Source organism: Eptesicus fuscus, chromosome 2, assembly GCF_027574615.1.
Source record: "Eptesicus fuscus isolate TK198812 chromosome 2, DD_ASM_mEF_20220401, whole genome shotgun sequence".
NCBI classification, from domain to species: Eukaryota; Metazoa; Chordata; class Mammalia; order Chiroptera; family Vespertilionidae; genus Eptesicus; species Eptesicus fuscus.
In genome coordinates, this window is record NC_072474.1 from 87,942,265 (window position 1) to 87,967,383 (window position 25,119).

The 25,119-nt window shown below is 40.0% G+C and overlaps 1 protein-coding gene across 1 annotated transcript in view; it reads left to right on the plus strand.

Annotated features, from left to right (window-relative positions):
• The window catches only part of CORIN (corin, serine peptidase), a 192,648-nt gene that overhangs the window by 76,442 nt on the left and 91,087 nt on the right, over positions 1 to 25,119 (plus strand). The window contains exon 5 of the mRNA XM_008140283.3: positions 2,069 to 2,250. Within this exon, the coding sequence (XP_008138505.3) occupies positions 2,069 to 2,250 (182 nt within the window). The remainder of the gene's footprint in view (positions 1 to 2,068; positions 2,251 to 25,119) is intronic.

A 25,119-nucleotide genomic window follows, 5' to 3' on the forward strand; every position in this document is an offset into this window, starting at 1 on the left:
TCCCTTGCCTTTGAGTCCCTGACCCAGGTCCCAGTCTCTGATACCATCCGGACCCCACTCAAGCACCCAACCTAGACAGCCATCTCCAACAGAACATTACCTGCTCTTAAATATTGAATCCTGGCTCTGACACTCACTCCCTCAGTGACCTTGGCCAAGTCTCTTGTTTTTCCTGTGCTTCAGTTTCCTTATTTGGGTATTAGGGATGAGAGTACTGGCACTTGGCACTTAGAGCTGTAGTGAGAAAGGAAGGTGACAATGCGCACGAAGCACTCAGAAGAGAGTGTCTAGCAGCGTGTAAGCTAGTGCACAGGAATTCTGTGTTCTCCACCTTCCTCAACCATGCACCCACGTTTTAGTTGAGAAAATATAGTTTCTGACTTCTCTGGAATGAGATAGAAAATGTTATTTGAGTGATACTTTTTAGTCCTATAAATACCTAATATATTTCCTGAATGGCAGTCTGGTATTCTTTTTACACCAAGATACTTGCCCAGAGCAGGTCAACATGTTTTATGCCGTAAGCCTAATCTTTCAAGTACAAAATCTATCGTTCTACATCTTCACTAACAAATTTAATGACATATGAATGTAGATAGGTAGCTATGTGAATATCAGGACTCTAAAAGATATTCAGTTTGGACCCTGGCTAGGTAGCTCGGTTGGTTCTGATATGCCAAGGTTGCAGGTTCAATCCCTGGTCAGGCACATACAAGAATCAACCAATGAATGCATAACTAGGTGGAATAACATCTCTCTCTCTCTCTCTCTCAAATCAATTAAAATAAAGCTATTCAGTTTTAACACAAGTTTTTAACCTTCAGATTATGAGGTCCAAAGCACTCGTATCTGAAGGAAATTGCTGAGTACCCCTTTTCCACATTTTTATATATAAAAGATCTCTCTCCCAAGAGAGATCCTGTTTGATCAAGGAACTCTTAAAGCCCAATTATTAGGTCCTTATATGAGCGTAGACAATATAGGAGAGTAGATAGAGTGTGGACTGAAAGTAGAAACATCTGGATTCTCTTCCCAGTTCTTCCATTAAGAAGCTATGTGACCTTCAGTCGATCCCAGAATCAGGTCCTGTCTCAAATGAAGGGTTTGAACGAGGTGTTGTTTAAGGTTTCTTACAGATCTAATATTGTGTGGCTCTGAAACATGTTAGTGACACTACATTGGTGAAGTGTGTGCTTTGCTTTGACTGACATGTATATTTTCTTTCCCAGTTTTTAAAAAAAAATCATTTGAAATGCTCACCAGCCAGGGTGAGAGATGCAGTCTGTAGCTGCAAAGCAGAAAAAGCCACCTGGGTCTCTAAGAGAACAAACCCAGGGCCTTGGCACTGTAGCTTCCTAGTCCCCAGACACTGAGCGTTGGAGCCAGAGTGTTTGACGGCATGTCAGGTGAATACAGGCAAGCTTCGGGGCATCATTTCTCTTACCATTAATAGACAGTTGTCTGCATTTTTCTATTTTGCAGAAGATAAAATAGAAATCTGAGAAGATGAGTAACTTTATAAACTATCGATAAATGCATTGCTTATAACTGCAAGTAAATAATTGAGTTGCCACATGTCTTAATGTGTCTTTTCCAGGGAGGCAGTGGAAATTAAGGAACAGCTTTCCCTCTGCCTCTCAGAGATACTTTGAATTTCTCAAAGGAAAGAACAGAAATGAGATGACCCTATTTTGTGACCTACTTCTGCCTTTCCAATTTGGGGGCCTTTATTTCCAGGTTAATTGACTCCTTTTGACATTAAGTAGAGCTCCTTTTGGATTGACAGGTTTATGTTAACACCTCAAATCTCAGAAGAAAAATACTGGGGGAGTCAATGCTTCCACAGGAGATCGATGATGTATTATGGAACTAGCTTATTCCCTCTAGAACCAGGACATTAGGATGTCTGACACTCTTGTTATAGGATTGAATGTAGAAATTTAAGCTGTTGACACAGTGAATATCAATTAAGATACTATTACAGCCCTCATGGCCAACTTTAATTTCATTATTATTTCGAGAAGCCGTCTATAAAAATGTTAATTTTCACTTTTCTCTTTTCTTCTAGTCACGGACTCCTGCCCTGTCGGTCCTTCTGTGAGGCTGCAAAAGAGGGCTGCGAGTCAGTCCTGGGGATGGTGAACGCCTCCTGGCCCAATTTCCTCAAATGCTCCCAGTTTAGAAACCAAACCGAAAGCAGCAACATCAGCAGGATTTGCTTCTCACCAGAGCAGGAAAAAGGAAAGCAAGGTAGGTGTCTGTGTTTCGTTGCATTTTTAACAGTTGTAATTGAACTATGCCATTCATACAAGGGTGCATACAAATAATGTGTACAGTGCAATAACTGCTATCACAGGGACCAGACCTGTGGAGTCCACATCCGGATCAAGAAAGAGAATATGATCAGCACCCCAGAAACACTCTGAGCCCTCTCCTGGTAGCCTCGCCTCCCAAAAGAGCCTCTCCCCTGCCTTCCAGCACGTTAGGTAGTTCTGCCTATTTCTTAACTTGATATCAATGGAGTCCTATAGTGTGTCCTCCTTTTGTACCTAGCCGCCTTTGCTCAACACTATGTTTAAGAGATCCATTATGTTTTCATCTTCTTGTGGTTTACTCATTCTCATTGTTGTATAGTATTCTAATATATTATTAATATCACAATGCATTTTTCTAGTTGATGGACATTTGAGTTTTTTCTGGCTATTATGAATAGTGATACTATGACTACTGTATTCTTGCTCATGTCTTTGATTGGCTATGTATTTGTTCAGCAAAAGAGTTTTTAAAGTGGTTGTCGCAATTTATACTCCTATGAGCTATGTGTGAAAATGACAGTGGCTCGAAATCTTCCCCAACACTTAGCATGACCTGTCTTTTTAATTTTGGCAATTCTGATAATAGTATTGTATCTCTGTGGTTTTAAGTTGCATTTCCTGATAAATTTAATTGAATTTTCACAAATTTTTTACTTGAATATCTCTTTTTGCAAAGTGTGTGTCCAAATATTTGCCCATTTTTTCATTGGGTAGTCTGCCTTTGTTCTCGACTTATACTTTTTAATGCATTCTGGATATGCAGTCTGTGGGATATACGTATTGTGAAGAGTTCCCACTCTGTGGCTTCCCTTTTCTCTCTCTTCTTGGTGCCTATGATGGAATAGAAGGTCTTACTTTTATTTATTTATTTATTTTTTAAATATATTTTATTGATTTTTTACAGAGAGGAAGGGAGAGGGATAGAGAGCCAGAAACATCGATGAGAGAGAATCATCGACCAGCTGCCTCCTGCACACCCCCCACCAGGGATGTGCCCGCAGCCAATGTACATGCCCTTGACCGGAATCGAACCTGGGACCCTTCAGTCCGCAGACCGACGCTCTATCCATTGAGCCAAACCGGTTTCGGCAGAAGGTCTTACTTTTAATGGGTCTACATTATTGATCACTTCTGGTCCTCAGCTTTCTATTTTTTTAAAATATATTTTTATTGATTTCAGAGAGGAAGGGAGAGGGAGAGAGAAATAGAAACATCAATGATGAGAGAGAATCATTGATTCGTTGCCTCCTGCATGCTCTCCACTGGGGATCAAGCCCACAACCCGGGCATGTGCCCTTGACCAGAATAGAACCTGGGACCCTTTAGTCTATATTGGTCGACACTTTATCCACTGAGCCAAACCGGCTAGGGCATCCTCAGCTTTCTAGACTCTCCTGCTCTAGTATATAGGAGCCTCTTTCTAAGTTACTTGGCTTTCACACTTGAGTTGCAGTTGCCTGTAGCTTTGAGTTATCTTTTTCTAGGACATTGATTCTCAGCAGTAAGCCATCCAATCCATTGTCCTTATAGTTACTATTCCTCTGTACGTCTCAAACACTTGGTAAGTTAACCCATTCAGTGCTTTCCTTTCCAGAAGCATATTATTCCAATTCACCTCTGTTGAGGGTTTTAAAAATTGGACCACCTCCTCATGCCAGGGAATGTCTATCGCCACTTAACCATCAATGATGTTAACTTCACTACCATCCCAGCATGTGATCCAGATCAACAACCCCATCATATCACCTCCTTTCGTGGACCGCTCCTGGGACTGTCACTCAACTGCAACTCAAGTGTGAAAGCCAAGTAACTTAGAAAGAGGATCCTATATACTAGAGCAGGAGACAACAGGATTGCTGGAATTTCCGCTGCACTTTGCAGAGGTTTTCTGCTGAGCTCTTTAGCTGCTGCTGCTTCTTCTTCTTCTTCTTCTTCTTCTTCTTCTTCTTCTTCTTCTTCTTCTTCTTCTTTCTCCTTCTCCTTCTCCTTCTTCTATTTTTTTGATAAATTATAATCACTTTATTTTGTATTATTCTCACTATTACCCAAAACCTATTCATGGATTTCTTCTTTAATCACCTTTTTTTTTTTTTTAATTTAGCTTCTTGTTCTTTGTGGCAAATGCCTTGAGGGGAAATCCTTAAATGCCTTAAAGGGAAATTCTTCCCATGGCCCACTTGTCTGTGTCTCCTTTCTCACTGTTTATTTGATCCCTCAATACTCATTTTTTTTTTTTTTTGGGGGGCAGCACTAAAATGCTAATTTTTGTTTCTCTACCCCTGTGGGATTGCCAAAGCTCTACTGACTTCTTTACCTCTTTACAGTGGCCCAATGTCCAGATTCTCAGTTTCTAGCACCAAGACAAGAATTAGCAAGTTCCGTAAGACAAAGAGCATTGCAGAATCTTGGCTGTTTTTCCTGTGGTTATCTTCTCTCTGAGGTCTTAGCCACTCACCTCTTACTAGTCTCACCAGCTGCCAGATGCCTTTAAAAAGATGTTTCTTGTGTTTTATCTGGCTCTTCCGGTATTATGGTGAGGGCATTGACTTGCCACAAGTTACTACATCGTAGCCAAAAGTAGAAGTTTGTTTTATTTCTTTTTAACACAGTCTTTAGTAGAGGTCTGCTGCTAAATTAGGATTCCTTCCAAACGATGGTAGATAGCAACAAGCCATCAGAGGGATGAGTGAGTGTTTGTATCTGAAAGAAGTCTCTCAAATCTCTTGTTGTCCATCTACACTTGCCCCTCTTTTGGTAAGAACACTTTATCAGTGGTCATTTGGACAATGTAGCATGTTGATAGAGGACTTAAGAATCCACAGAGTAAATGTGAAAATGAAAATGTCATCAGTGTTCTTTAACGCTGACGGTCAAAAAGTACTAGTTCTTGAAAATCAAAATAACATTCGTAGTCTTTAGTAGCCCAGCTGAAATGCCACTTAATGTAGGTTCTCCAAATATGAGAAGATATTACAAATCTTCTGATCTTGGAAAAGATTGATGATCCATTTATATTTGAAAACTTGTGTTTAAAGAAAATAGAAATTTACTAAGTACATCTGAGGTTCTCTACTTATCATAGACTTTTTAGAATTATCGGTTATAATATTTTTCCATGCAGACTTAATTCCACCAGGATGCTAGCCATCATATATATGTTCATAATATGTGTGCTAGGGATAAAGCTACTGTTAGTTATGATCTTTGTGTGTATATAAAATTATAATTTCTAGCACACACATAGTTATTAAAATATGTTTATGTACTAAGAATATACTCTATGCTAACTAGAAAAGTAGTTATCATAGAATATAGTTATAATCATATAAGGGTTTATGCTGTAGGGCCACTTATATCTATAACCCATGAAGTTCTTTTTTCATTCTTTTTCATTTATTAAGTGACTATTAATTGAGTACCTACTCTGTCCAGAGAATTAAACCAGGAAATCTGAAGAAATAAAAGTAATTACAGTATTCATAAAATTAATTTATACCCCGTCCAGTGTGGTAGTTCTCAACAAGGGATGATTTTGTAGGCCCGACCTGGGAACACTTGGTAATGTCTATAGATGTTTTCGTTGTCACAACTCTGGGGACAGAAGGAGTTGCCATGGGCATGTAGTGAGTAGAAACCTACTATGGTGCTATAAACCACCAATGCACAAGCTCAGCCCCCGCTGCAAAAACTTATGTGGCCCCAAATATCCAGAGTGCTGCTTTTGAGGAACCTTGGTCAGGCACAGAACTCTTTGTTTTGCAAAGTACTACTGCTACTACGACTACTACTACTAATGACCACTCTTCCTTCCTGTAGGAGTGTTAAACCTAATCTGGCACACCCATATGTGAGAAACCATGTAAAAAGAACTGTAACTCCGATGTCCCACAGAAACTATAAAGCGACATGGGTTAAATGTCAATGGAGTTGAGTGGAGTCCATTACATAAGGAATTCTGCATGTTTTAAAAGGGGAAGGGTCCCATTTGACAAAGAGAAGGTGGTCTGGTGTAGGCATTCAACACTGTGAACTTGTACTGGGGGTCAGGTTCCTACTTAGCCTATGAAATGAGTGATGACTAAAGTTCACTCCCATCTCAGTCTTCTCCTTCCCACTTGTGAAATCATTGGCCCCAAGAAAATAGTAAACCACCTTTACATTATGGACCCCATTCTCCTTTCCAAAGTGCTTTCACAGCTGTAAGCTCACTTGGCTTCCAGAATAAATCCCTGATAATTCATCTTCATTTTATATATTAGAAAACTGAGAGGTTCAGGGAGGTCATTCCAAGGTTATTTTTAAATCCAGCTCCCTCGGCTGTATCATCTGCCCACTAGTCCACCATCCTGGGAAAGCCCATCCTGATTGGATTATTAATTCTAGAACACTACCCTCTGTTACAGCCCCTTCTCACAAGAACTTTCAAAATGTCTTTCAGACTGAATTGAGCCAAAACCCACAACTTGTAACAGCTGCTTTTTCCAATGCATAGCTCTGTAAATTCAATTCATCTTCTCCGAGCATCCTTTAAATCAGTCATAACTCCGAAGATATTTTGTTCTCAGATAGAATGATACACAGTTGTCTCATCCTTTCCTTCTCATGTCGATGTTGAGTCTTGTGAAGTAAATAATGTGCTAAAGTGATAATGCTGTGGGAACTGTTCTTCAGAGGTTTTAAAATAAACATTAGTGTGTGTTTCCAGAGTTGAGTTGTGAGAACACAGGGGGCAAAAGGTCAAAGCCCATCAATCATTCTCAACTTCCTGACTAATCCTTCACTCTACCTTGTCTGAAATCCTATATGGAAAGTAGTTTTTAAATGGTATTTCTCTGTCTCTAAAGAGATCCCCCCTGTCATGAAGCAACTTTGGCTATTTATTCCTTCATTTTCCTTTTCCTTTCCTGGTATCTTATTTGCTTTGCTAGCTCTGGTTGCTGATAGCAACCACTTCAGTGCATTAACAGCAAAATTGTAGTTTCAGGATGTTGGTAAAACACATACTCTGAATTTCTCCTACTTGAGTGTGGTTGATTTGGGAGAAATTATGTAATACTATTTCTTTGAGATACTTAGTGTCATTGTTTTGCCGGAGATAGATGATTATAGATATAGCATCATGGAGTTACTAAAAACTAGCCATGCCCTTTTCATTACAATAAATCGTTGACTAAAATGAGCTTTTCCTAGAACTTCAAATTTCCCTATATTTATAATTTTAAATTATTAAAAATTAAATTACAAAAACATTTTTTTCTTCCATATGTGGATGCTTTTTTTAAGGGTACCAAACTTAGGTCTGAAGGCTTGTATTCAAGCTCTGACTGTTTTACTTAATAACTGCGTGGTCCTGAGCAAGTTTCTTAAACCCTTTTAACCTCTCTTTCCTCAGCTGTAGAATAGAAGTAATAATGCCTGGATGGTAGAACTGTGTTATGGGCTAAATGAGATAATGTATTTGAAAGAATTTTGGCAGCCCTAATGCACTATGCAAATGTAAATGGTTCTATTCAGAAGACATTTAGAAGCATATTCTATGTACCAGGCAGTTTACCAGGAACTGGAAAAGGGAAAATATAAGACTGGAAACCATGAAAATTCTAGAAAAATGTAAGCAGTGAAATCTCGGAAATTTCTCGTAGCAATATTTTTTCCCGATATATCTTCTCAGGCAAAGGAAACAAAAGGAAGAATAAACAAATGGGACTACACCATATCTGATCTGTCAGCCAGTTCTATTGAGTCCAAATATACACACAATCCAACCAGTGCTCACCACCTCCACAACCACTACCTGGTCCAACCAGGTCACGTGGACTCCTGTGTGGATTGTCCCTCCAGCCTTTACTAAGTTCTTTGAAGCCTCCCTATGCCCCTGCAGACTATTCTCCACACAGCAGCAACATGTTTTTCTGCAACTCAAATTCTATTGATCTCTTAGATGTTCACATCTTCCTCCTCCAAGTTTTCTATAGGTTACCCATCTCAGTCAATATAAACGCCACCATCTTTACAACCTTCAGGCCCCTTCCTAGTGCTGTTGCATCGCACAACTATGGGAGAGCCTCAATAACACAGGAATCAATGTAAATACTTCCTCCAGGAGTTGTGCAACATGGACCTTCTGCCTTACATTATCTGGCCCCCGGTTACCTCTCTAATTTATCTCTTAATACTTTCCTTCGGGCTCTCTAGGTTCCAACCACTCTGCTCCATCGGCCTGCCATACTTTGCCCCCAGTGGGAAAATTATATCCACTCTCAGTGCTTTGAAGCACCTGTCGGTAGGGGGGTAATATAAGCATGTGAGGGAGAGTGGCTAAAGAGAAGGAAGAGAAGCTATACCAGCAACAGCTACATTACTATTGTTATTTGGTTAGTGACACAGCAAAGTATATGGAAGAATTCTTAATAAACTTCATGATCAACTCGTCTGGTACTTGAGTTTCATTTTGCTGTGAAGTTTTTAAAAAATCATTTAAAGCCCCTGACAACTTCTTTCAATCTGTGAGCCATGAGAAATCTCATCTTGTGGATTTCCACTGTTTTTCTGTGAGAACCACAGCCTTGTTTTGATCTCACTGTGCCACTTACCCAGCAAAAACAAGCAGTGCCAAGCAAAACAGATTTCTTGTGGAGCCTAAATACTACCTGTTCTCTTTGGGCTCAGAAGTCTTGTTTATAGATCATTTGAGATTGGGTTTTTGTTCTCTGCCAAATGTTGCTTTGCTTGAGGTCGCACAGTGGTTCCTAAACCAGAAATAGGAGGGTTTCTTTCCGCACCTGCGTTCATTATTCTCACTCTCCTTACAGGTCAGCTGCATGGCTTAGAGAGGTTGATAGCTCAGAAGCCAAAGACCATAGGTTGACCCCTATGCTTCTTACAGAGTATTATTTTGTTCAATGGCCGGAGACCAATGGCATCTACATTTTGTTCAAAATCATGCCTTGCAATTAGAAATCCACAATTGTGATCTTATAGATTATATGATTAAATACAGGAATTTTTAGCTACAAAGCAAAAGTCTGATTTTTTCCAATATATATAATCATAAGCACATAGCTCTATGACTATTTTGGTCAAAAATCAGATTGATCACTCCAACAGGAAGGCTGATCATTCACACTCTGAACAAGTTAAAACATCTATTTTTATTCTAAATCCAGCTTTATATCTCGCATGGTGGTCATTTAATCATAGCCGATACATGTTTACAGAATCAGATAGTTGAAAAAAATTACTGGTTTTCCACCCCCCATACAATGGAAATACTAGCTTAGTTCTAAGCTTTATATTTGTCTCCAAAAATTCCCAAGATAGGGTGCTACTTATGTCTTTTTGGAGGTTATAATTAATTCCTTAAGCTCAATCAGCTTTCTTTGAAAGTGAGCTACAGCGATGTGGCAATGGCTTAGTAATTCCTGCATCCTAGAGTTTGAACTCTAAACTCTGGGCCACCCATGAAACTAATGTGTGACTTAGAGTCATGGCATCAAAATCTGTGAATTGCAACTTCATTATGCCAAACAGCATTGTGACCTTCATCATTTCAATGTTATTAAGCTCAGCAATTGGGGAGTAATTTCAGTCTTCATTTTCATCTGCTCAATCCATATGTTTATTTTGTCTCTTAAATCCTGCACACATTTAAACAAAATGAACTAAATTCTTTTTGAGGAGGCAGTGTAACATAGTATTTTAGAACTGTGGTCTTCTAAATATGTTTGCTTGTGTAACTCTAAAAGGACCTTGCAAAATTATATCCCTCTTGCACAGTTTTAAGTTAATATCTAAACATTTTAAATGATGAATGTAGAGTGACAAAGAATACAATTTGAAGGATATTATAATTGACATTTTAAAGTGAAAGTTTATATTACTATTTTAAGTCTGTCCAATGCAATTTAAATTCCACAGTGACTTGCTACTCACCAACCATTAAAATATTACAATCTCTTCTTTTAACATTCAGCAAATCTTACAGAGTGCCTCTTTCTCTCTGAACTCTGATTTCTATTCCCTTTCTCCCACAGAATTAAATTTTGGTGTAATCTCTTTTCAATGCTCATAATTATTTTTATCACCCTATCATACATCTCTAGAACAAAACCATGTATTAAAGTGGAAATTATTACTTGAAATTTTCTCCTCACTCATGAGACTTTGAGTGTCAATAATTTTTATTAATTTATCATAAAAATTGTGATTTAAATCTATTACATCTATTTTAAGTGTTTATACATCATTACTAAACTTAAATGTGACATTTTTGGAAATTTATCTTGCTATCTTATGTCAGATTTTTCAAAAATTGGTTGTGTAGAACATAATAGGGTTTGGCATTAATTCTATTCTGATTTTTTGTCTTCTAGATTATGGTGCATTGAAAACTTATTCACATAATTTAGTTTATGGGAATAGAAGGAGTTTTATTGTAATAATGACATTCAATTATTTTGAACAACTTTCCAGTTTATTGTCAAAAGTCACATAGTAATAATCTGTCATTAAAAATTATTTTCAATGATTAGATGGCAACTTGGTTAGATTCGCCTTTCATTTTTGAAAGCACAGAGCTGGAAAGGACCTTACTTGGACATGAATTCGTTGTTCAGTCATTAGTCTTCATGGTCTCAATTTCTGAGCCTTTTTCAGGACTTATCAAATGTCTATGTATTATTATTTTACTTAGAGGCACTTTGATTAACACTATATATGCAGATAGAATTGGGAAAACAAATATTGATTTCAATTAACCTCTTTTAATATAACTGTTTTGATAAGAAGCTTTTCACATTATGATGTGTTTTAAATATATGTATTAAAACTTTGAGCTGTGAGTTTAATTCATTCAGTTTCTATGAAATTTATCTGATTGGTAAAAGTCAGTTTTCAATGTCAAAATAATTGGCCAAACTAAAGTTACTCTCTGCCAGAAATAGGATGCTTTTATTTTTCAGTTTATATTAGTGTGTTAATATGTGTTCCCATGATAAGAATATTACTTTTATTTGTTTAATTTTTACTTCTTAAGTTATACAATAAAATTCACTGTTTTCTTGTGTGTAGTTCTATGAATTGTAACAGAGATTTGTGTAACCACCAACATAATCAGCATATAGAACAGTCCTAATGTTGTACTTTGTAGTCAAACCCACATATCTACCCAACCCCTGGAAACCACTGTCCTGCTCTCCAAACCTAGAACAACCAGGCTTTTCCACAATGTCATATACTGGACATAGAATCATATGCTACGTTACCTTCTGAGGTTGCCTTCTTTCATTTAGCAAAATACTTTTATATTTGTTAATGGTTTTCACCTTTTTACTGTTTAGTAGTATGCCATTGCCTACATATATAACAATTTATTTATTCATTCACTTGTTGAAGGGCATTTTTTGTTTTCAGTTTGGGGCAATTATGAAAATTATACTATATAATAAAATCCTAATATGCAAATTGACCAAGCAGCCAAACGACCAGTCGCTATGATGCGCACTGACCACCAGGGGGCAGACACTCAATGCAGGAGCTGCTCCCTGGTGGTCAGTGTACTCCCACAGGGGGAGCGCTGCTCAGCCAGAAGCCGAGCTCATGGCTGGTGCAGTGGCAGTGGCGGGAGCCTCTCCTGCCTCCGAGGTAGTGCTAAGGACCCCTTGGGGAGTGGGCCTAAGCTGACAGGCAGACATCCCCCAAGGGGTCCCAGACTGCGAGAGTGTAAGCCAGGCTGAGGGACACCCCCCTGCCCCCCTCAATGCATGAATGTCGTGCACTGGGCCTCTAGTTACTAAATATGCACTGTTTTTGTAAGAAAATTTATCTATGCTAAATACTTAGATTGGTAAGAATATGTATTATTTTATTTAAAACTGCCAAATTGTTTTTTAGAATGGCTGTATTATTTTGCTTTCCCATCAACAAGGTATATGAGTTCTAGTTGCTCCATAATCTCATCTGCACTAAGTATTGTCAGGTTGATTTTTGTTGTTTGTATTAGTCATTCTAATAGATGTGTAGTGGTATCTCATTGTGGTTTTGCATTTCTCCAGTGACTAATGATGAGCATCTTTTAACATGCTTATTTGTGATTGCATATCTTCTTTAGTAAAGTGTCTGTTCATTTGCTCATTTTTTTCTTGGGTTGTTTGATTTCTTATTGCTGAGTTTTGAGAGTTCTTTATATATTCTGAATGTAAGTCCTTTGTTACATAATTTGGAAATATTTTCTTCCAGTCTGTACCTTGTCTTCACAGAACAAATGTTTTTAATTTTGATGAAGTCCAAATAATTAATTTTGTCCTGTATGGAACATGCTTTTGTATCATAAAAACTCTTTACCTTACTGATTTGCAGAAAGACTTTCTCCTTTCATTTCACCCAAGACTTTTTTGTTGTTGTTAATTCTCACCTGAGGATATTTTTCCATTGCTTTTTAGAGAGAGTGGAAGGAAGGGAGAGAAAGACACATTGATTGGTTTCATTCCATAGGCACCCCCAGGGATCGAGCCCGCAACCAAGGTACATGCCCTTGGACTGTAATCGAACCTGGGACCCTTCACTCTGCAGGCCAACACTCTAACCACTGAGCAAAACTGGTTAGGGCTCTCCCAAGACTTATATAAAATAAATATAGTTTTTATTTTATTATTATCATGGTGAGTTACTTTTGGCATAAGGTTGAGGTATAGGTTAAGTGGTATTTTTTTTCTTTTCGCATGGATTTCCAATTTTTCTAGGACCAGTTGTTAAAAAGACTATTCTTTTCCCATTAAATTGCTTTTGTGTCTTTGTCAAAAATTAATCAAGCATATTCATGTGGGTCTATTTCTGGGTTCTTTATTTTGTTCCAGTGACTGTCTATGCCTGAACCAAAAACCACTTTGACTTAATTATTGTACCTTTATATTAAGTCTTAACATCTGGTAGTTGAGTTTTTCAACAGTGATCTTGCTCAAAATTTATTTTTTAGTTCTTGTAGTTTAACTTTTTATATAAATTGTAGAATCAGCTAATAAAAAAATCCTGCAGAGATTTTTATTGGTATTGTGGTGTAGATCCATTTAAGGAGATGTCAATTTGATATCTTAAAATATATGGAATCTTTTAAATCATGAACTTGGTTTATCTTCTCATTTATTATATCTACATTGGTCCTCTTATCAGCATTTTATAATTTCCACTAGAGACCCGGTGCACGAAATTAGTGCACTGGGGTGGGGGAGAGGGGGTGCAGGGAGGATGTCCCTCAGCCCAGCCTGCAACCTCTCCAATCTGGGACCCCTAGGGGGATGTCAAATTGCTAGTTTAGACATGATCCCTGTGGTATTGGGCCTAAACCAGCAGTCGGACATCCCTCTCACAATCCAGGACTGCTGGCTCCCAACCATTTGCCTGCCTGCCTGCCTGATTGCTCCTAACTGCTTCTGCCTGCCTGCCTGCCAGCCTGATCACACTCTAACCACTCCCCTGCCAGCCTGATCAATACCTAACTGCTCCCCTGCTGGCCCAATTGCCCCCAACTGCCCTCTCCTGCAAGCCTGGTCGCCCCCAACTGCTCTCCCAAGCAGTCCTGGTCGCCCCCAACTGCCCTCCCCTGCTGGACTGGTTGCCCCTAACTGCCCTCCCCTGCAGGCTTGGTCCCCCCCCAACTGCTCTCCTTCCCCTTCAGGTCTGGTTGTCCCCAACTGCTCTCCCCTGCTGGCCTGGTCGCCCACAACTGCCCTCCCCTACCGGCCATCTTGTGGCAACCATCTTGTGACCACATGGGGGTGGCCATCTTGTGCGAGGGCATGATGGTCAATTTGCATATTACCTCTTTATTATGTAGGATTACATAGATTTTGCACATGTTTTGTTTGATACCTTTAGAGCTATTGTAAAATGTACTGTTTTTAGAATATTGGTTTCCTATTGTTCACTGCTTGTTATGGAAAACAGAATTCTAAGATGTCCCTAAGATCCCATACCTATGTGTCCTCACCCTGTATGACTCCCTACCTTTGAATGCGGGTATAAACTGTGAATATGATGGGATAGTCACTCCCATGGGTAGATAATATTGTATGACACAGTTGACATTAAAAAAGGCAGAGTGACCTGGGTCGGGCTGACCTACTTAGGTGAACCCTTAAATTAATCTTTCTTCTGGGTTCCTGAGAATTTTTATTATGAAAGATGTTGAATTTTATCAAATGCTTTTTCTGCATCCACTGTCTTGATCATGTGATTTACCTTTGGTTTGTTAACCTGCGGATTACATGTATTATCTTCTGAATGTTGAAGTAACCTTTTGTTCCTGGGATAAGCCCTATTAGGTGGATTATTTTGTGTCTAGATGTAATTTTCTTTGAATTTATCCTATTTGGGTTTTGCTGAAGGGAATATCAATTACTTTTAAATTAAGCTTCTCTCTGGTGAATATGGTTAAGGCAGTGAGAGAATTTAAAAAGAATAAAGTAATAGTGTTTAATAATAGTGTTCAATTATAATATTGCTATGATAATAATGATGTTGATATATATAGCACGTGCTGAACATTTCTTATATACTAAGTACCATGCTAAGAATTTTAGAGACGTTGTCTTATTTACTCCCCGGTAGCACTGTGAGGGTTATGGATATTTTTCCTGTTGTGGGCTGCATGCTTGCGTCCCTCCAGAATTCACCTGTTGAAACCCTGACTCCCCATAGAATGCTATTAGGAGGTGGAGCCTTTACAAGGTAACTAGGTTTAGTTGAGATACTCGTGATGGGATTGGTGTCCTTATAGAAAAGAGACTACAGAGAGGTTGCTCTCTCTCTGTGGCATGCACCAAGGAAGGCCATGTGAGGGCATAAGCGGGAAGAGGCCCTCACCAAGAACCTGACTGTGCTGGCACCCTGATCTCTCACTTTCAGTCTCCAGAACCATGAACAATAAATGTTTGTTGTGTCGGCCAGTGTTGCTCAGTGGTTGAGCTTCGACCTATGATCCAAGAGGTCACGGTTTGATTCCTGGTCAGGGCATATGCCCGGGTTATGGGCTCCATCCACAGTAGGGGACGTGCAGGAGGCAGCTGATCAATGATTCTCAGCATTGATGTTTCTATCTCTCCCTCTCTCCTCCTTTCTGAAATCAATAAAATATATTTAAAATAAATAAATAAATGCGTGTTGTTTAAGCCACTCGGTCCATGGTATTGTTGCAGCAGCCCAAACTGACTGAGATACTTCCCATTTTGTAGATGAGAAAATTGGTAGGTTAAGTAAATTGTTCTAGATTATAGAGGTAGGACTGGGCAGAGCTGTGATTTGAACCTGTTTGAATCTGGGCCAGTTTGAGTTCACGGACCTAGGACGTCACTGTTATAAAACAGCCTACACATTTTAAAAGGAGGAAGGAGGAGTCCTATGTACATTCAATGTTATAGCATTCAAAATTAGCACAAAATGGTGGTTCTGTGTACAAGACTATTTATTTAAAAATTATTCTTTACAAGCACTTAATTAGGGTAGATTAAAGGTTAGAGTTACAACATTAGGCCCATAATAGAAGGTTAAGGATTTATTTATACAAAAAGTACACATACAGGAACATTTCTATATGTAAATAGGACATGATTATATATATATAACATACATATACTAGTATATGTATATATACACACACACAAATATGTATCAAATTCCATTCATTAACCATGTAATTTGTGGTTAGATAAGCAATGGTTACCTGCACATGCCCCCAAATTGGCTTTTCTCTCTCTTTTCTTCTTCATGGGAATATTGCTATTTTTCTTTTCATGGTGAGCAGTTTGAATAAATCTCAACGCAGGACCGGAAAGTGGCCCTCTAGCTTAGCACTGCTGGTACTGACCTGGTGAGAAGAAGTTTGGAGTTTTGCTTTCGGTCTCTTCGGACAAGATGTCACAAAAGTATAATTTAGGCATAGGCTTTGTATTGAAACTAAGCCTGCCCGCTCACAGTCTTCTCACTGGAGAAAACATGTCATGTTCAGTTGTGCCCAGTATAGAATAGTAGGGATAAAAATAAAAGGGCTTGAAATATTTTTATTTCATGAAGGCTCTTTTTCTGCAAGTCAAATACAGATGCAGACATGAATGTACTGACCTTTTATTTATTTCTGTTATTGGTAGCACATTTTTGCTATTTTTATGAATCAGAGCAATGCGAGTTGATTGACTGGAGACTTGACACACAGTATATGCAAGGTCACATATTTCCGAGCAAGAAAGCAACATCTGTGCTTTAGAAGACTGATGTTCAACCGTTTTCATCTTGTGGCACTTATACTAGTAAACCAAGTACTAAAATTCTGGGGCACACCAAAAAATATATTTTTTGCAAATCTGACCCAAAAGGTATAATTTTGATTCATTCACACAGGACGGCTATTGTTGTGTTGGCTGTTGTCATTTTTTTATTTGACAATCTAAGGGAAAAGAGATCAGTGCCCCGGATTAAATAGTCAGGTATTGCATGTTTTTAAAAAAAATTCTTGTGGTACACCAGTTGAAATTTGTTGCTTTAGAATCCCATTTTACTAAAATCAATCAAATGGAAATGACAGAACATTTTAGATGTAATCACTCAAAAATCTTGAGGAACATTTGACACCTTACTTCTGTCTACTAAGTAGCCTGAGGGTCTGAAAGAGTTAATGTCAATGCACCCAGCCAGCGGCCCCATGGGACCTGGCTTTTTACTTCCTAAGATTTTATGAAATATTATTCTTTGGGGTTGTTAAGCTGTTTCCAATTTTCTCGATTTGGATTTCAGAAGACTCCCTGCTAAGTATAACTTTTGAATAGAGGATTTTTACAGAGTTTTATAGGATCAAGTCTGAATGCCGGAAAATGTCTTGTTTAACTGTGAAACTCAACAGCCAGAGGATTAACATTTTGACATTATAACAAAAGAAAGAGTACCTTTTTCTGATAGAAAACAAAACTGTTTCACATTACTTAACAGCTTTGATTAGAAGAACAAACGGAAAGATCTAAGGAAAAGGGAACTTTTTAATGTTCTTTTTGTTTTCTGAGAATTTGGCTTGAAGAAGCACATTCCCCCCTCATTCAGCAGTGATGGGGCCGCATGCTGTGCCATTCATGGGGACAGCAGAAGGGTATGGAGTGCTTACTTTGTGCCAGGTGGACAGCAGCTGGGTATGAAGTGCCTACTATGTGTGGGTATTGTTTCAGGCACTGGGCATTCAGGAGCAGACAAGACAAAATCTGTGTTCCCAAGGACTCACACATTGGAGAATTATGATCCAACGAGGAGAGGAAAGGGTAGAAGGAACGATGACAACCAGGTGTTTGGTTGGGAAGAGGCAGAAGGTGTTGGTGGCACCAACTTACCAAAGTAGAGACCACAGGGGGAAAAATAGTTTGGCAGAGAGCACCATTTGGACACATGCATTTTCTGGTATGTCAGTCGGATGTAGGTACCTGAAACTCAGGAGAGAGGTTGGAGATGAGGGGACAAGAGTTTGGGAGTCATTAGCGTACTTACTGAAATAGGGAGAGTGGATGAGCTTACAGAGGGTAGGTGTGAAGTGCAAAAGAAGGAGACAGGAAGAATGACAAATCTTCAGGACATTTAAAGAGAAGATTGCAAAGCAGTTTTAATGACATCTGCCCTCCTCTGAGGACAGATGCACCTTTTAACTATCATACAGACTAAAGAATACTAAATCTTCTCCTTTAGTCCTTTTCCTTGATCTCTCATGTTTTTCCTCCATTTGATTGTGAATCAGGCCAGCACCTGACCAGACAGAGGAGAATCAAAGGGTTTGGAAAAAAGTGTGATTCATTGTATTCTATAGATGATGCACATAAATAAAATTGTGTGGTTTAAAGATTAGATTTTATTGGTTTATAGCTCAAGTTAGGTTACAATGACACCTGTCATCTGGTTCTTATAGTAATAGTAATATCAATAACAAAAGTAAGAGCTAACATATTGCATGCATGCTGGGTGTCCATTGCTGTGTTAAGTGCTTTATAGATCTGTCTCATTAATTTTCAACACAACTTAATGGAAATATACTATTATCCTTATTTTATAGACAAGGAAACCAAGGCTCATTATTTTAGGCCATTTTCTGACAAAATAACCTTTATATTCAGTATATTTTTGAGAGCATGAATGAAGGTGCTCTTAGCTATGAAGAAAATACGTTAGGGGCATGAAATTAATCCAACCTTTTGCATTGCAACTGGGAGTCTCATTAGGATTAGTTTTAATGGCCACAAAATAAGCAAGCTAATAGTAATGTTTATTGCAGGGAAGAGAATAGACTTGCAGAAACTAAGGCTAATCAGAGTTATTCATGTCACTAATGTGTGTTCATTTTGGCATTTGGTATCTAGTCAGATGCCCCAAGGCAGTTCTGCCTGGCAGGCTGAGCTCTGGTCTATTTTTATTCCTATTTGGAATACTGTGCTCATGTGCCAACCGGTTTCCCCTCCTCATCATGACTCTCTCTGTTCCTCCTTCTCATCTCGTTGCCAAGTTACCACTTTCATGGTGGGATATGGGGCTGACTGGGACTTTGTTCCTCTCATATCTTGTGCCTAACTTCCCAATTCCTTCCAGTCCTGGCATGTGCCTTGAAGTTACAGCAACTGAAATTCCTACAACCAGCAATCGTAAAATATAATGGAGTGTCTCTTATTTCCCCTGTATTTAAGTGTATTGCAGATGCTTTATTTTTTATTCTGTACCATGCCTCATGTAGTTCTAGTAGATTAAACATGAATGATTAAAATATTCTGGAGCCCTGGTCAGGGTGCTCAGTTGGTTGGAGCATTGTCCCATAGACCAAAAGGTTTAGGGTTCTATTCCTGGTCAAGGCACATAAGGGAGGCTATCTATCTACTATCTATCTATCTACTATCTATCTATCTATCTATCTATCTATCTATCTATCTACCTATCTATCATCTATCTATCTATCTATCTATCTATCTATCTATCTATCTATCTATCATCTATCTCTCTATCTCTCTATCATCTATCTATCATCTACCTATCATCTATCTATATATCTGTCATCTATCTATCTACCTATCTATCATCTATCTATCTATCTATCGATTATCTATCTACCTATCATCTATCTATCTATCTGTCATCTATCTATCATCTATCTATTATCTATCATCTATCTATATATCTGTCATTTATCTATTACTCATCTATCTATCTATCTATCTATCTATCTATCTATCTATCTATCTATCATCTATTTCTCTCCCTAACTCTCTAAAAATCAATTTTAAAGAACAAACAGATCCTTGGATGAGGATTTAAAAAATGAATAAATAAAATACTCTACAAATTTGTTACTGGGGTTTTGGTCCCATTTGATAATCTCTTTTATACAGGGCAAATGCCATTAGATTTAAAAAGAAAAACAAGCAAATAAAAGCAATTGGTCATTTAACCTAGCAAGTCCAGGCTTGAGAGAAGTTCATTGTTGACAGTGCATCTCTCACAGGGATGTGCATGGAAGAGGTAGTGGTGAAGGTTCGGGCCCTGGAAGAAAGGACTGAGGAAGGATTCTTGGCTGGAAGAATACAGCAGGTTCGAGAGGAAATGAAAGTTGGGAAAACTGGAGGGGGCCTTTGGAGCTGAGAAGAGGGGTCTACATCTGATAAGGAGAACAATGGTGAGGCCACTGGCAGGGAGGGGTGACCTGGTCAAAGCTGTGGGTGAGAAGGAACATTTTTTACCACCTGGTAAAGCTGAATCTGTACTGTTTTTGCATGCCCGAGTTGCTTATTTAGAGCCATTGTTGTTGCTGTGAAAAACCCTGAAGGATGTTACAATGGAAAATAAATGAGAAAAATCCATAGGTCTCAGCTTTCTCTGTTTCCACACAAAATGTTTAAGCAGATTAAACACTGCTTCTCTTGTTCAAGAGGCAGGCATCTTTTTGGTCTTGCCAATTTACATTTACAAAATGGACTTTAGTTCCAATTTTCAGTATTATTTCTATAGGGATTTTGTTTACAATGTCAGTTACAACTAATAGGTACTTCTCTGCTTTCCATTGTAATGAATACATTCTCTCTACAGATTTTCCAACACATTATTCTTACAGTTAACATTTCATTTATAACAAGTGTGAAAGTGGCTTCACTTTCTTGTGCTATTTAGTAATATTTGTAAAGCATTAACATTTCTGTGTGATAGTTGAAGCCTTCTTTTTTAAGTTGATGCACAGAAATAAAATGCCTATCTATCCTACATAATAAAAGAGTAATATGCAAATTGACCATACCTCCGCTATACCCACAAGCCATGCCCACAAGCCACTCCCACCAGCCAATCAGAGCGAATATGCAAATAAACCCAACCAAGATGGCTACCGCCACAGAGAGCAGGACGGAGGCTTGGGTTTCCTAAGCAACGGAGGAAGCCAAGCTTCCCGCCTGCCCTTGCCGGCCTAAGCCTCCACTCAAGGCTACAAAGTTTCAATTATAGAAGGTAAACAAATCCAAACAGAAATGGTGGCAGCCACGGAGCGAGCAGGAGGCTTGGCTCTGCTCCAGGCTACAAAGTTTTAATTATAGAAGGTAAATAAATTCCAGATACCAGGGCCTCCGCTTGAGTCGCCAGAGGGTGTGGCTGGCCTGCAAACCACCACAGGCCCCTCGCTCAGGCCGCCCCAAGCCCCAAGGGAACCCCCACCCTGATCCGGAACACCCTTCAGGGCAAACCAGCCAGCCCCCATCTGTGCACCAGGCCTCTATCCTATCTAATAAAAGAGTAATATGCAGATTGACCATCACTCCAACACACAATATGTCTGCCCCCATGTGGTCAAAGATCCTGCCCCTATGTGGACACAAAATGGCCACTACAAGATGGCCAGCAGGGAAGGGCAGTTGGAGGCGATCAACTCTGAAGGGGAGGGCAGTTAGGGGTGACCAGGCTGGCAGAGGAGGGAAGTTGGGGGCAAACAGGCTGGCAGGGGAGCAGTTATACATCAATCAGGCTGGCAGGGCAGTGGTTAGGGAGTGATCAGGCTGACAGGCAGAAGCAGTTAGGGGCAATCAGGAAGGCAGACAGGCAAGCAGTTGGGAGCCATCAGTCCCAGATTGTGAGAGGGATGTCCGACTGCCCACCGGGATCGGGCCTAAACGGGCAGTCGGACATCCCTCGAGGGGTCCCAGATTGGAGAGGGTAAAGGCTGGGCTGAGGGACACCCCCTCCCTGCCCCTGTGCACGAATTTTGTGCACCGGGCCTCTAGTCTAATGTAATAATAGACAAATATGCAAATTGACCATACCTCCGACACCCGCATAAGCCACGCCCACAAGCCACGCCCACCATCCAATCAGAGCGACTATGCAAATTAACCCAAACCAAGATGGCTACAGCCACAGAGAGCAAGGTTTCCTAGGTAACAGAGGAAGCCAAGCTTTCTGCCAGCCGTTGCAGGCCTAAGCCTCCACTCAAGCTACAAAGTTTCAATTATAGAAGGTAAACAAATTCAAACAAATGGCGGCAGAATGGAGCTTGAGAGAGCAGGCCAGGGTTGCCGCCGGCAACAGGGGAAGCAAAGCTTTCCACACACCCTGGCCGGGCCCACCCACCTAAGGCAACAAAGTTTCAATTATAACCCCAACACACGCAGGCCTCGGAGGGAACCCCAGGCTTGGCTCTGCTCCAGGCTACAAAGTTTCAATTGTAGAAGGAAAATAAATTCCACATACCAGAGCCTCTGCTTGCATCGCCAGGGGGCGTGGCCCACCTGCAAACCACCACAGGTCCCTCACTCAGGCCGCCCCATGCCCCAAGGGAACCCCACCCTGATCAGGGACACCCTTCAGGGCAAACCAGCTGGCCCCCACCCCTGTACCAGGCCTCTATCCTATCTAATAAAAGAGTACTATGCAGATTGATCATCACTGCAACACACAATATAGCTGCCCCCATGTGGTCAAAGATCCTGCCCCCATGTGGACACAAGATGACCACCACAAGATGGCCAGCAGGAGAGGGCAGTTGGGAGGCACCCGGCCTGCAAGGGAGGGCAGTTGGAGGTGATCAACCCTGCAGGAGAGGGCAGTTAGGGATAACCAGGCCGGCAGAGGAGGGAAGTTGGGGGCAAACAGGCTGGCAGCAGAGTGGTTAGGGGGTGATCAGGCTGGCAGGCAGAAATGGATAGGGGCAATCAGGAAGGCAGGCAGGCAAGCAGTTGGGAGCCAGCAGTCCTGGATTGTGAGAGGGATGTCCGACTGCCCGTTTAGGCCCGATCCCAGGGATCGGGCCTAAACGGGCAGTCGGACATCCCTTGAGGGGTCCCAGATTGGAGAGGGTACAGGCTGGGCTGAGGGACAACCCCCCTCCGTGCACGAATTTCGTGCACCGGACCTCTAGTATATATATAAAAGCCTAATATGCTAAGTGTCTGATCATTTGACCAGTTGCTATGTTGTGCACTGACCACCAGGGGTCAGACACTCTGACCCCTGCTGGTCAGTGCAGGTTAGCTTGCTGCTGGGGTCCAGCCAATCAGGACTGGGCAAGAAGGGCCGGACACACCCTGGAACCCTCCCACGGTCCCTCCCCGGCCCTGATCGTGCACCGGTGGGGTCCCTCAGCCTGCACCCTCTCACAATCCGGGACCCCTCAGGGAATGTCAGAGAGCCAGTTTCAGCCCAATCCCTGCATGCCAGGCCAAGAGACTCCATAGGTGCACGAATCCGTGCACTGGGCCTCTAGTTATCTATATTGAAAAGCTGAAGCATTCCTAATAGCTGTATTTAGCTATAAATTATAACTGCATTGCAATAAATATACATGAATAAAAAAACACTTTTTATATTTTATATAATTATAAATTTATAAAACACATGTATATAAGTGTATTTATAAAATATATCCAATTTATATACTTATAAAATATGTGTATGAATAAAAAGTATGGGAAATGACAATGGACTAAAATTCTCAGACAACAGCTTTAATTGTGTTTCTGACAGAGAACAAAAGTGTTTAAATGTTTCTTGGCTCATAACATCATATTGACTCAAAGCCCTTTGAATTGCAGAAGTTGGATCCATAAAACTTTTATAGTTACAACTCAATCTCTTGTCCATTGATACAGCTTCACTTTATGCCTTTCTTCTTCCAAAACCATGCAGTGAAACCAAAGTTTGGGTGCGTAAAAGCTCAAGGATAAATCAAATATTGCAAGATCATAGTTGTTTGCACGGAGCACTGAATACTCTGAATGAATCATTGCATAAACTGAACAGATGTTGGGAGCACGTTGGCACCGTGTAATGAGCCACATTCTCATCATATATTATTGGCTTACTCTTTAGTGCCTCCAAGGGTAGATGTGCTTTTTTAAATAACCAATTCACTACTAGGGAATAGCATAAACATTAGGGAAAATAGATTATACATTTAGTTCAATTGAGTATGTCAAATGACAATTTGAATAGCTTCCTTAAAATTCAGATGTTGAGAAGTCTTCAGCTGCTTCCCTTCCTCTTCGGGGAGGGTCCCTCGTGCCGCACAGTTGCAAAGTTTTAGTCTTCTCTCAAAGGCTCCCTGGAGGCAGCTTAAGCAATGTTCCTTGGCAAACCCATTCCAGTCTGTCATATGCCTAGGAGCAGGAGATTTGTCTCTGCTTCCTATGGCAGCAGAAGGGTTTCTTTGCACTAGTCCTTAGTGGAGGAGAAAAGGCATTTGGGCACCTACCTCCATGAGATCTCTCCTTGTGTGTTTGGAGAATATTATGAAAATTCTGATCATGAGACTTGGTATCATCAAGCCAGATACACGTTTGGTGTGTTCTTACTTCTGGTAGATTATTCTTGGTTCCATGATCATCCTCTTTGCTTCTGAAATTAAGGATGTTTCCTGGGGGAGATGGTGTTTTCAGTTTATGGTAGTCAGTAGATTTTGATGTCAATATTTGCTTATTTCTTTAGCTTAGCGTACTTAGTTTTTTTTTTTCCCCTTAGTGTTTTGTGTTTTAGTTATTCTAACTGAAATCAGCTTAATGTTACTACTGCCTTAGTTTTCTTTACTCTTCTTATGTAGCCGAGATAATTTAGACTTCCTTCCTTAAGGATCCTCCTCTTCTTTCTTGCATTATCCCAACTACTAATGAGGAACATAATGACCTTGAGGCGAGGATTATCAAACATCATTTAAAAATATTAGTCACTTCCCAGCCAGTGAGGCTCAGTGGTTGAGCATCAACTTATGAATCAGGAGGTCAGGGTTCAATTCCCAGTCAGCACACATGCCTGGGTTGCAGGCTCTATCTCCAGTAGGGGGTGTGCAGGAGACAACTGATCGATGATTCTCTCTCATCATTGATGTTTCTATCTCTCCTTCTCCCTTCCTCTCTGAAATCAATACAAATATATTTTTTAAATATATTTGTATTGATTTTTTACAGAGAGGAAGAAAGAGGGATAGAGAGTTAGAAACATCAATGAGAGAGAAACATTGATCAGCTGCCTCTTGCACACCTCCTACTGGGGATGTGCCCGCAACCAAGGTACATGCCCTTGACTAGAATTGAACCTGGGACCTTTCAGTCTGCAGGCCGATGCTCTATCCACTGAGCCAAAATGGTTAGGGCAATACAAATATTTTTTAAAAATAAAAATATTAGTCATAATAGCACCATTTAGAACACATATATAATCACTCTTATAAGTTTTTTTATTGCCATCCAGTTTACTGTATTGACAATAGATTTGTTGATTTGAAATTATACACATCATTTTCTTTTAGTTAAAAAGTTTGTCAACTTGTTCT